The sequence below is a fragment of the Centrocercus urophasianus genome, unplaced genomic scaffold, assembly GCF_019232065.1.
Source record: "Centrocercus urophasianus isolate 14NV4802_14NV808 unplaced genomic scaffold, USGS_Curo_1.0 seq_14, whole genome shotgun sequence".
In the NCBI taxonomy this organism is placed as follows: domain Eukaryota; kingdom Metazoa; phylum Chordata; class Aves; order Galliformes; family Phasianidae; genus Centrocercus; species Centrocercus urophasianus.
The window spans coordinates 37442785-37455314 of NW_024884586.1; the positions used below are offsets into that span (position 1 = coordinate 37442785).

At 44.4% G+C, this 12530-nt stretch overlaps 1 protein-coding gene across 2 annotated transcripts in view; it reads right to left on the reverse strand.

The window, feature by feature from the left end:
* Positions 1-10042: 10042 nt before the first annotated feature.
* Positions 10043-12530, reverse strand: part of CCDC88C (coiled-coil domain containing 88C) — an 86710-nt gene continuing 84222 nt past the window's right edge. For both annotated transcript variants that reach the window (XM_042814306.1, XM_042814309.1), the window contains one exon: positions 10043-12355. In XM_042814306.1, the coding sequence (XP_042670240.1) occupies positions 11339-12355 (1017 nt within the window). In that variant the 3' untranslated portion in view covers positions 10043-11338. The remainder of the gene's footprint in view (positions 12356-12530) is intronic.

Consider the following 12530-nt stretch of genomic DNA (forward strand, 5'->3'; position numbering starts at 1 on the left):
ATTCAGAGCTGACCTGTGCATGAGAAGCTGCAGATTTGAATGTGTGAGAGCAGGGGCTGGGAGGTGCTTTTCCTTCCTTCCTCACACAGTGAGGAAGACTGAGGCTTAAACAAACTAAGGGCATGTCCGAGGGTGTTCAAGAAGATCACAGAACATCCAGGAGCCAACCTGCTGCTAACTCACACTACCACTCTTGTTCCTGCAGCAGAGAAATTTGCACCACAGAATGTATATTAACCTGTCCATCATTCAACTTTAAATGCACTATTCTTATAGAAATAGAGATGAATTAAAACACTGAATCTGAAAACAAAAGCTTCAGGTTGGGAACTGACACAGTACTCACCTGGTGCTGTATGCTGCTGGAGGGAAATCAGTGACTCAGAGCAGTGCCGCTCTGCTCACAATGTGGGGTGACAGCGCCCTGCAGGGAGCCAGGGACTGCAGCTTTGGAAAGAGGAGCCTTGTGCTGAGTCCTCCAAATGTTCTCTATTTCCATGCTGGTGGAATGCATAGAGGAACATAAGCAATGAAATGTTATTAAAAAAAAAAAAAAAAAAAAAAGGAAAAAACAGAGAGAGGATACAATGACATTTACACAGCTTGGAAATGCTCCAGAAGTACCCATGGCTAACGTCAGAACCGGCATCAAAAATAACTCCTCACTGCAAACACGCACAGGGCTCTTCAAGGTATGAAAGGCTACCAGATGGCAGAAGCCTTCCTCTGCCAAGGCCTCCGACAGCTAAAATCATCTGCAGGGTTAAGGGACCTCTCTGAATTTGTGAGCAAAAACCTAGTATGACATACTTGAGCGTGGCCTCAAAAGGCCGCAAATAGCACAGAGCTGCTCTTGGCAAGGCTCACTGTGCTGCTCAGAGACAGGGAGAGATGCAGACAGCAAACCTGGCTGAATGGGAGAGGCACAGGGCCTGGGAACACAGTCAGGGGCTGAATATCTGTGCAGCATTGAAGGATATGAAGGCTTGCTGTCAAACCTAGCAGCACTGCCCAACGCTCTTCCTGACTTGCATTCAGTCTCAAGAAAATCACAAGGACTGGGATCTTTCAGGAAACAAAGTAAAAGTCTCTGTCGGCAGTAAACCACCTGGGCTGCAGTTCTCAGTTGTGCTGAACTGTGAACAAGCTGAGCTGCGTGTTAGATGTTGGATGCAGGCACTCAGAATACCCTGAAAGCTGAGCCTTGGCCATCAGGTGCAATATGTGTCCATGCGAGCGTGCTGAAAAGGCAGCACTGGAGAGGCCCAGATGGTAAATCAGGCCTTGCAAGCGGAGAGAAACAGGCACTTCCACCAACCTCTTTTTCGAAAAGTACAGAGCAAAAGAAACTCCTGGGAAATCCTGCTTTGGTTTACTTTCATTCTGCTTTTCTCAGCATGCAGATGCTGTAGGACAGATTGTTGAAGTAAAGGGATTTGGTCATATCCTTCCCCTTACTTGCAGGGCATGGCCTTATCACACACAACACTGGTACTTGGCACATCTATACAAAACTCTAACAGTGAAGAGAAATGACTGCTCTGTTGCTTTTATCCCTATAAATTATACAGCAGCTATTAGAGCTGAGAAATGGCAATTGTTCGGTTGTAGGGGCAATTTTTGTTTTTCACTTGCTTTGGTCAAATCATTTTAATGTTTGTGATGATTAAACTCCTGGCTTCCATACATTTCACAGCCAGAGCCAGCATGCCTCAAAAGGAATGAACCTGCACTGCATATTTCATAGATGCCACAAAAATGCAGCAGGAAGGTCACCGGGACCTCCTCCTTCCTCTGAGGCCCAGTAAAGTGAACTGGGGCTGAAGGCATGTCCTGTGAGGGGAGACTGAGGGCATGGAGCTGTGCAGTCTGGAGCAGAGCAGGCTGAGAAGTGGCTGCACTGCACCCTGCAGCTCCCTGAGGAGGGGAAGCAAAGGGCGATACGGGGCTCTGCGCCTGGAACCAATGGCGGGATGGGAACAGCTCAAAGCTGCTGAAAGAAGGACCTGCCACTGCTCTTCCCTCTGCTGTCCTGGTACTACCTGGAGTTCACACAGGCCTGTCTCTGAGCTGCTGAGGGGCGGCTGTACCACAAAGCCCGACATGTCAGCCACCCGTGCAAGTGGGATCACTGCTGCATATTTAACTGCAGCCCACAAATCCTGCTTTCCCTGTCCTCCTGCTTTCTCTTGTTTCTTTTCTCGTCCCAGTCATTGCTTCATCACACGTTATTTTTAATCTCTTTCACAGGTCTCAGTTTTTGTTGGCCAGTTCCCACAGGACAGATGCAGCCCTCAGACTCGCACTCCAGCTGCCTAGGGAAGACATGTAGAACTGTGTCCTAGAGCTGATCCCCAGAACGGGCCAGCATAGTGATCTCAGCTCTGAGAGTTCCCAGTGGGAAATGCCGTAGTTTAACATACACCTCACAAACACCAAACAAGCTCCTTCATCCAGGCCCCATTTCTACCTCCAAGAGGGACTGAAGACTGAGGTGACACAGATCTCCCACAGGCATCCAGAGATCTGCATGTTCTGGTTCACAGTGCTGAACAACGAAAAGACAATTTTCTGCATTTCCAGTTCTATGTAAGGGCTATCAGAATGGATAAAAATTTTTGCCAGAATCTAGGAGGCAGAGGCAGTGAAATTGTTTGCAGTCCTCACAGCTGTTACAGAGTCCAAGCCGAAACACCTGTTCTTGCTATCTGTAGGGAGGCTGAACTTTTTTTACCTGGATCTTGTGCCACTGAAGACATGCTGGCTTTGATGAGTGACCTTGCAATTCTTGCTTTTGTGAAGGACCCATGGCTGATTGTGGATGCACTGGAATAACCAGCTCATCTCACCTGGAATGTACATACAAACTTCCATTCCGATACATAAAAGGAGGTTGGTAACACAAAGATTTCTTCAAGATAGATAGCTATGTAGATGTGAGCTCTTATGCTGTTCTTTCTTCTCCTACTAGCATGGATCTAAGATTTTTACATTGAGGAGAACTGTGGTCATAAGGAGGTCCATCTGCTATTGCCTCAACGCAGTTGGGAAGCAAGGCCTAATATTCCTGGGGGAAAAAAACCTGGTCTTCAGTAACTGCAGTAGGCAATTAAAGCATGAATGTACACAGTGCTCCAGGTAATAGATTCTCCCTCTCTGCAAAACATTGCTAGAAAGAGGTGACACTGAAACCAGGCTAGAGTCTCTGAACTGGCTTAATTTTTGCTTTTCTTCTCACGTTCCATTTTAGCTTGTTAGCATTCTTTCTCGAGATAAACACTGCCTGTTAAAATCTAATGGACTAAATCTGCCTAACACAGGAAGGAATGTTTCTCTTGATTTTAGTTGCAAATCTTTAAGTTGGTGAAATTTGATCCTAATAAAGTCCTGTGAGTACCTACTATCATTTTTTTTCCTGATTATATAACAAGAGAACAAACGTGTTCATCGAAGCTCCTTGTACAGGACAGAGTGGGAGATCAGGATCTCCCAAGTTGGGCTCAGCTAACACTGATATGTCTGGTTAAGTAAACAAGGAAATGGATCCTCGCTCATGGGAGCTACATGTGGATAGCAATTCAAGAAGCTAAAATCAGTAACAAAATTCTAAAACAATGAAAATTATGTGGAAGAGTATATTGTTAAAAATATCTAACAGTGAACAGAGACAGTACTGCCTCATTATGCAAAAAATATGGTCCTTTTAAAATGCATCTATCAACTCATTAACAGTTTTAAGAGCTAACAAATTCTCAAAGAATTTTGATCATCAAATATATCTGCAAGTCCTAAAATGTCTACTCAACTTGTTCAAAAACTGTTCCAAGATCTTACATAAAAACCCTGCTACAGATAGTAGAATTCTACATTCCTCTGGATGAATACATTTTTGAAATACAGCTCAGTGACTATGAACAAGTGAACTTTGAAATTCGAAAACAAGAATTGAGAACTTGGCTCCAGACTTTGTGCAAATGAGCATCTTGTGCACCACAAATTCCCACAGTTGTTTGTAGCAGAGTATATTTTTTGCCTATGACTTGGCTATCACTTATCATGAACACATAGTGAAAAAGAGCAATAAAAGTGAGCTAAAGAAGGATGTGGGGAACAGCCACTATGAGAAGGCTGTGCCTGCACTGCATGAGGGAAGAAAAGCCCCTGAAATCAATGGCACTGCAGGAATAGTTGGGGAAAAAAAAAAAAAGCATGAAGCAGTAGAGAGAAGGGAATGTTTGAGTCAACAGTTGGACAGAGAAATAGCTAAGGAAGCATCAGAAAGAACTGAGAACAGAACAGATCAGGAATAAATATAGACCTGAAGGCTTGAGAATGTTACTGAATAAGAAAGCCTGGCAAGGGTGGTAAAGAACAGCAAGAAAAGGTGGCAAAAAGTGCTACTCCTCGCTGCTAGGCCATAGAATCATAGCATCACAGAATGGCTTTGGTTGGAAGGGACCTTAAGGATCACCTGGTTCTGATCACTCTGCTGTGGGCTGGTTGTCTCTACCAGATTAGGCTGCACCAGGCCTCATTCAACCTGGCCTTGAATGCCTCCAGGAATGGGGCATCCACAGCTTCTATGGGCAGCCTGTGCCATTGCCTCACTGCCCTCCTGAGTAAAAAGTTTCTTCCTAACATCTAACCTAAATTTTCACCCTTAAAATTTAAAGCCCCCTTGTCCTATCACTATTAGACTGCTTAAAAAGTTGCTCCCCCTCCTGCTTATGAGTTCTCCTTAAGGATGCAGTGAGGTCTCTCTGGAACCCTCTCTTCTCCAGGCTGACCAAGGCCATCTCCCTCAGCTGGTCTTTGCAGGCAAGGTGCTCCAGCCCTCTGGTAATGTTTGTGCCCTCCTCCAACCTGCTCCAACAGCTCCACATCCTTCCTGTGCTTGGAGTCCCTGGCCGGACAGAGAACTCCAGGTGGGGCCTCATGAGAGCAGAGCAGAGGGGGACAATCTCCTTCCTCCCACTCCTTGCTGCCACCCCTCTGTTAATGAAGCCCAGGATTCTGTTAGCCTTCTGGGCTGCAAGTGCACAGAATACATGACTAACATTTACCTATCAGTGCGGGCACAGAAAGAAGAAAATTGGGACTAGAGCTGTAAGAAAACAAGGTACAAGAAGGTGAATTAAGGAGCAGGATATAGTTAATGATAATGATGAGGTGAAGAGTAGAAAGCTCTATCATACAGGAGAGAAGTCATGAGGGAAGAAAAATCAGACAAGATGGGCTGAGCCAGCTTGAAGTAGCTGGTTGCACTGCCTCAGCTGTAGGGTAGGATGTAGCAAGAATGCTCCTATATTTGCAGATGGCATGCAAAGAGTTTCCTGCTAGCATATGCGTGATTCCTGTTGGCAGAAGTGGTTTTTGAGGGCACGCAAAACCATTTAAAATATACTGTTCCCCATCAGACACACATTTCCCACTTCCTTTAAGCCCTTGCTATTCAGGTGCAAAAAAACACTAACAAGGCAAAAAAAAGTAGCAACTGCAGAGATCCTCGTCAGTGGAGACACCATGGCAGCAGTGCACTGCACTACCAGTGCATCCATCAGATGCCGATTTGGTGTGGTTTTGCCCAGAGTGATCTAAAACAAACGCAGTGGAGGAACCTCTACCAGAGTCAGAAGGCCTAATGGAAATGGATAGATAAGCAATACAGTCCTTGCCCCTAGACAATCCTGTTAATGAAGTTTTCAAAGCATTCTACCTCTCTGCTTGATTTCCTTATGGACAAAAAAGCTATGAATGAATTCCAGAGACTGAAGAAACTGAAGGTTACCAAGCTTGCCTTAATTTTAGTTAAATCCCAGCTAAAGCAACACAAAGCCTATCCCACATGGCTTGTGCCTGCCCTTTCCTCCATTTGCCTTTTGCACTGCTTTGAACAAGCAATATTTGTTCAGATAAAATTACAATTCTAAAAAAAAAAAAATAAAGTTACCAGGATTTTCCCTTCAAAATCACTTCCCCTGTTTTCAGTGTTTTGCCCAGAGATGGCCAGAGGTGTCCTACAGCAGCATTCTCAAAACTGACGGGAATTTTCTGTAGAAAAGAGATGCTGCAGCTCAGTGTCCCAGGGTGATGAGGAGCACAAACACATCTGTAGATCTGGAGGTATTTTGTGGGCTCCCAGCACATAGGCTTTGGATAAGAAGAAGGAAAAAAAAGTCTCTATCAAAGATGCAGAAAAGCATTTTCATGGGTTTCACAAGAAACAGATAATTTTAGTCAGAGACATTTAAAGCAGCAAGGAAACATAAGCCTGTCACATCCCATAACCCTCCAAGCTCTCTGCAGAATGGTAAAGCAATCAGGTTAGAAGCACCGCAGAATGCTCACTTTGGCCTTCCCAGTCATACTTTCCTACTTCTTGCAGAAAACTCCCTCTTCCCTCCAATACAAGTCTCTGGAGATGCCTCAGCAGTCCACTGGGGAGTTGTACTTCTCCATCTGGAATACCCTTTTTGAACTTTCATGCTTTCCCTTCAGCAGCGTGTTCCCAAACACAAGCGCTTTACTCGGTAAATGCCAGTAACATCTTATACTTTCAGTGTCTCAACTACTGAAAAAAGTAGTTGACCCAACCTCACCTTGGTGAGGTCATCTTTCTTTGCAAGTTTCAGGGATTTTCACATGGAGAAGGCACACGGTGTTCCCTGTGTGGCAGCCCAGTTCCATTCTGGCTCTGAAGAAGCCAATTCCTGATGTTGGAGAGCAAGGAGAGCCGTTTCAAATTTACTTGATGCTGGTAGTTTAGTCCTCCCATAAAATATCTCATACTACAAAATCAAAAGCATTTAAGTGCTATATTAGACTGATCTATTTGACTCCATAATGGCCTACAACAACAGATTCTATCTACTGCTTTATTTTTCTTTCAGATTACCACAAGACATCCCTCTGTGCTTTCAAAGGCTAATGCTAATGCTGAGACCCGTTACTCTTCCTCATTCCAGTATGTAAGAACACACACTACATACTTCAGCGTAGCTTCATCATCAGAGCTACGTTATCCTCATTTGTAATCTTCCAATAAAAACATATATTTTAACTAGGGTTGATCTGAACAGCATCTGAGAATGATACAGAGAGCTGAACTTAGTTTCCATGGCATTTTGTGCTTTGTTTTGGACATGTTTAAGTTCCTAGTTTCTGTGCAATTACCACGTCTTCGTGGTCCTTAGCAGAAATCAATTCCCACCCAACTGACTAAAAAATGTCAGGGAATTGCTCCTCCCACAGATTCAGCAGGGGCAGCACCAGCACTGTACCACTGTTCCCCGTGTTACTCCTTAACAGGATTCTTCACAATCCTCCAGATCTGCACTGAGCTAGGCTTTTTGTCACATGCCATCAGCTCACGCTTCACTGTCACGAGCATCCAGGCTACCCTTTTAAATAAGACCTTTATGTTTTAGAAGCCTTTAAGCAGCAGCTTTGCTGCCTACTGTTCTCTTCATACATTCAGAGAAATCTTTGTGCCTGGAAAAACACCATTCAGTTCTGCAAAACTTGCCATAGCTTCTCTGTTATCTTCATCTCCTGTCAGTGCTTCCTTAATTCATAGTAAATTTCTTACTGCTTTCCAGCAGATGCCACTCTCTCTGTCCTCATGACAGCCCCTTGTACCAGCTTCAAAGACAGACCTCTGCAGTGCAGTAATCTATCTCTCCATTACAGCAATGAGAAATTAATCTGTTATTTTTGGTAATGGAACTAATTCACACTGCACTACTAGGTCAGGTTAACTCTGTCCAGTATGGGTGACCTGTAACAACATTCCCAGTTTTCCACTGTGCCACCAGGACCTGGTGTTTCATGGGTAGGGAAACAATTATTAAATAGAAAATATATTATTATAAAACATCTTTTTGTGAAGCTTACCACAACTCAACTTTTAATTTTTTTCATCCAAGAATTCAAAACCACAATTCAAACGCCCCTGTCCCAGCTGGATTCAGGTTCAGCAGCACAAGGTTTTGTTGATCTCTCGCCCTCTCCCCACCCACTCAACCCACAGGCTGAGGGTCATCGCATAAGAATCAGCAATTCCTACAGCATTTCTTTCATCTCCCATCAAATCATTCACCTCTGGCTGAACTTATAACCCAAACATCTGGATGATCAGAAATGATTTCCGGCCACAGCACATACGAGTGATGTATCATTTTTTCTAAGCTGGACACTCTTCAACAAATTTTATAATAAATTCTATTATTTGTCTTCTGGCAACTTCATGTCTGGATCCCAATTAACTGAGATCAGGAAAGCTTTCTTTCCTTCTCAACCAGCTGAAGAATATCTGATAGGAAGGTGGTTTCCATAACCACTTTCCATCCTCTATGAAGGATAGGGGCTTGAGATTTCCTGATAAGAAGATACCTTAGAACATGGGAGTCCCCCAAGTACTTTGCACAGCAGCTGTTTCTCTTACTTCAGGCAGATACTGTTGTCATGCAGCTTGTTTCCTCACATTAAAGAGTTGTGCTGACTTCAGAGAAGGGGGCATTGCAAACAGCACAGACCCCAGCCTTTCTCAGAAAGCCATTCACTACCGGTGTCTGCCTGAGCGGGCTCCCCTTCAAACATGCATCAAACGTTTTCAAACATTTAATAGAAAATGGGATATACAGGCTTCCCAACCTGCATATGTGGACTGAGACACTCCATTATCAAACACCATTACTCAAATTGTAAAAAACTGAGAACCATTTGTGGCACTACTCAGCGCAGGCAGCCAGCACTCCCCATCCAGCAGGCATCAGCTGCCTTGTGCTTTCCACCCAGAGCTGGGGCAGCCTGGCACAGCTTCAGCTTCACAGCTCCTGTGCAGAGGTGTCCCCACTTCCCAAAGCTCAGCACACCAGGCTGTCACCATTTCACGATCATTCCCCTTTTCTTCTTGAAGCAAGAACCCTGTGGTGTTTGGGCAGCTCTGCCTCTGCCACTTCTCTCTTCCAGAGAAACCCCTTCCCAGCTGCTCCCGTCTTCTCACGCCACCTGGGAGGCACCAAGGCATCAACGAATAGTTAAAACTGTTAGTTACTGTGAGCTGACTGCAAAACACCACCATTTGTCACAGCGCAACAGTCTCCTGTGACAAAACTTTCCTTCATGCTCTTGGGAGCCCCAAGGCTTCAACGCCACGTGCTTCAAGGAGCCAGAGGTGGCTTCAGTATTAACGACCAGTTGATCTGCATTATGAAGTCCATGTTTAAAACCACCCCATATTTGAAAAGTACTACATAAGTAAAGTTTTTATTCAAACTCACTAGGGCTGAGGAAGTAAATAATTGTCAATGATTATAAAAGTGGCAATTAAGGTTTAAGCGATCAGGCAGATATTTACATCAAATTGCATCAGCAATAACTGACAGCTCACAGATCTGTTCCAGCCTGCTGGCAACCAGGTGCACATCTCTACCAACGAGCTGAAACCAGAGAAACACCTGTCTTTCACCACCGGTGAGCAGGCCGAGAAGTGAATTTAACAGGGAACCTCTGGAAGAAGATTTTAGATTACAAAGAACACTTTATGTTAAAAGTAGATTGCTGTATAACACATCATTTTAACACTGTAACTAAACTTTGGTTTGCAATTAAAATAGCAGAGAAGGCAGGAAGTTCCTTTTGCTATTGTCTTCACATTCAAAGATGAGTAATTTCTCACTTTTGTAAAGTATCCTGAGATTAGCTAAGCATGAAGCACTGCACAAATGCACACTTGGTCAAAATGGAAACAAGCTTGGTGCTGTCTGAAGCCATCAGGGAAGCTTACAAGTCTGATGGTCTGTCTACCTAGAAGACACTTAATTTGCATCATTCCTTCTCCTGAAGTCTTCAGCAATAAGGTTACAATTAAACTAAGATTTCTGATATGCCTTCTTTGGCAACATTATAAAAACAGATGCAACTCTGCTGCTCAGAGACATGAATCAGTGCTAAGGCTCACACAAAACATTGCAAACAGAGCTTCATCCAACACTGTGATCTTGGTATATTTTCCAAGGACAAAAACAGTACAACATCAATGTGTATTATTTTAATCTTTATTATAAACAATTTTGTTGTTTCCAGAATGAGATTACTACAAACCAGATAACAAAAACATCCCTAGCTGAATCAATTTTAGTTTTCACTAGATTAAATCAGAACCAGAAAAACAAATATTACTGGGGGGAAAGGGAGGATTTATTCTATTTCAAGAAAAACAGCTTTACAAACATGAAACAGAATTAAAGATATGCATTTCATCATATATACATAAGCAACTGATGACACTCTGGAAAGAAACATACAAGGAACTTCCCTGGGCATAAATAGATTTAAAAGTATATCTTTCATGTGTATATAAAATTATTTTGCTTTCTCTTTTGAGCAAAGTTCTTGGAGACAAACAGATTTCTAAGATGGAATCCCACATTTCATTTAGGATGTGGGGTGCCACGCACACAGATGTAATAATACAATTTACACAGCATTCCTATACAATACTTGAGCTCCTTATATACATACTTACAAGTCACTTTTGTACACGAGATGTCACTCTTACAATTCAAACGACATCTCCCCTGAAAAGGCTGCATTAGTTCCAGTGTTTGCATAAAGATTTCAAAAAGCAGCACCACTTGGCTTTCTGAGACAAGGATCCACTGAGCTGCAGCTACATAGGGAAGGCAGTGGGGTGGTAATACCAGCCCTTCTCTGTTTATACAACCCCAGTGGAAAAGGTTAGGATACGATCCTTGAATTCTACGCGTTACCTCTATAACATGTGGCTGTGGCAAAGAGAACTGATTTTAACAAATTCATGGTTAAAGCCACACACTTTTGCTCTTCAGCTTTCTCTTCAAGCTACTTAAGCCAAGTATCTGGTTATGTCTTCTGGGAAGAAGTTTGGCCTTTGTATGACCTTTTCAGTATGGTTTAAGTTATTTATTAATGGCGGAGCTGGTTTCAGCACATGTGTGAATTACCTGTGAAACTCTTCTTTAATGCAGGTAGGAGGGGTGCACAGTGCAGCAATGACAGAGGACTCTGCTAAGCTTCTTCTGCAGATGGAAACGCTCAGCATTTGTGAGAATCAGGTCCCAAGTTTGCTGTGGGATTGGGTCAAGCATTTCATTTCAGGCACAACAGTGTCAAAAGATGGACTGGGAGTTTGCTCCTTATTTTTCTTAATCATACTTTGTCCAACAAGAAAACAGTACCCGGAGAACATTCAGATCAGCATGCAGGTGATGTCTTTTAAGACCTGGCACAGTGTCTAGACAAGGACTACCTAACATCAGCAGTGCCAAACATATATACTACAAGCTGCACCCACAGGTTACACGCAGCCATACTCATACCAAACTGTCTGCTGATCCCCCTGGGGGTCTGAAGACCCAGGAGTGCTGCTGGAGCTGCTTCCTCTCACAGGCTCCTCCAAAGCCCCACAGCTGCCATCTGGCAGCTTGCCCTGGCACTTGGTAAGCAGGACATCACCCTGGCTTTGCCCTAGGTAAGTATTTCCCTCAGTGCTGGTGGAAACAGCTCTGGCAGAGCCCACTGTGGCCACCTCCCCAGTACGAGGGGCTGGCTTAGGCTTAGTTTTAGAGGGAGTGTGTGGTGTGGGTGCGTAGTGTTGCCCAGGGTTCACTCGCTCCTGTTGCTGCACGTTCAGACTGCTGGTGGATGCGGTAGGTGAGGCAGAAAATTGGCGGAAGGACAGCGGCTTCTCATCTTTTGGTGGGGCCAGGGAAAGGCGCCTTGCATCAAGCTGCCGACAGCGAGAATCAACACCTTGCACGGAACCTGCCATCTTCGCTGACTGGGGCCTCTCTCTCAAGGTTGCCTGAGAGCTTGTTGGTACAGAAGCTCTTGAAGACTGACAGACAGCATCCCTGCCCCCACGCAAGTCTCCTACTGACTTCTGAGGGCTCTCCTGCCTATACGCCTCTGGGCCGGTGGCTCTGAGGAGATCTGCAGATGCTAAGCTGAACGCCCTGCTCAGTGAGGTACTCCTCCTGCCGACCGACCCAGGCTGCTGTGGCTGTGCTGTCTGCCGCACAGCACTGGTGGATTGCTGCTGTGGCATATGAGGAGGCTTCAGGGGGCCCTGGGAATTCGCCAGAGGCTCAGGTTCGACTTGTCTGAGGTTCGGCTTCATGTAATTTCCAGGCTTAGCCGTTCTTCCTTCTTCACCAGTGACAGCCATCTTCACAGCTGGAGCAACGTGACCAGCGGGCATCATCTTGGCAGCCTCCTTTCTTGACGGTTGAACCAGTGGGATCCCAATAGCTGAAGGCTCATTTGCTTTCTTAAAATAATCACTCAGCAAATCCTCTCTGTTACTGGAGGTGTCCTGTGAAAAAATGAGCATGTGTTACATTAATGACAACACCTTCTGTGCAAAGAAACAAGAAAAGCTTTTCATTCAATCTCCCTCCTCACTTATTTCAAGAGACTCAAAACCACAGATTTTCTATTTAAGTGTGGAATAGAAGACACAAATGCTTACAATGGATATAAATTCAAAT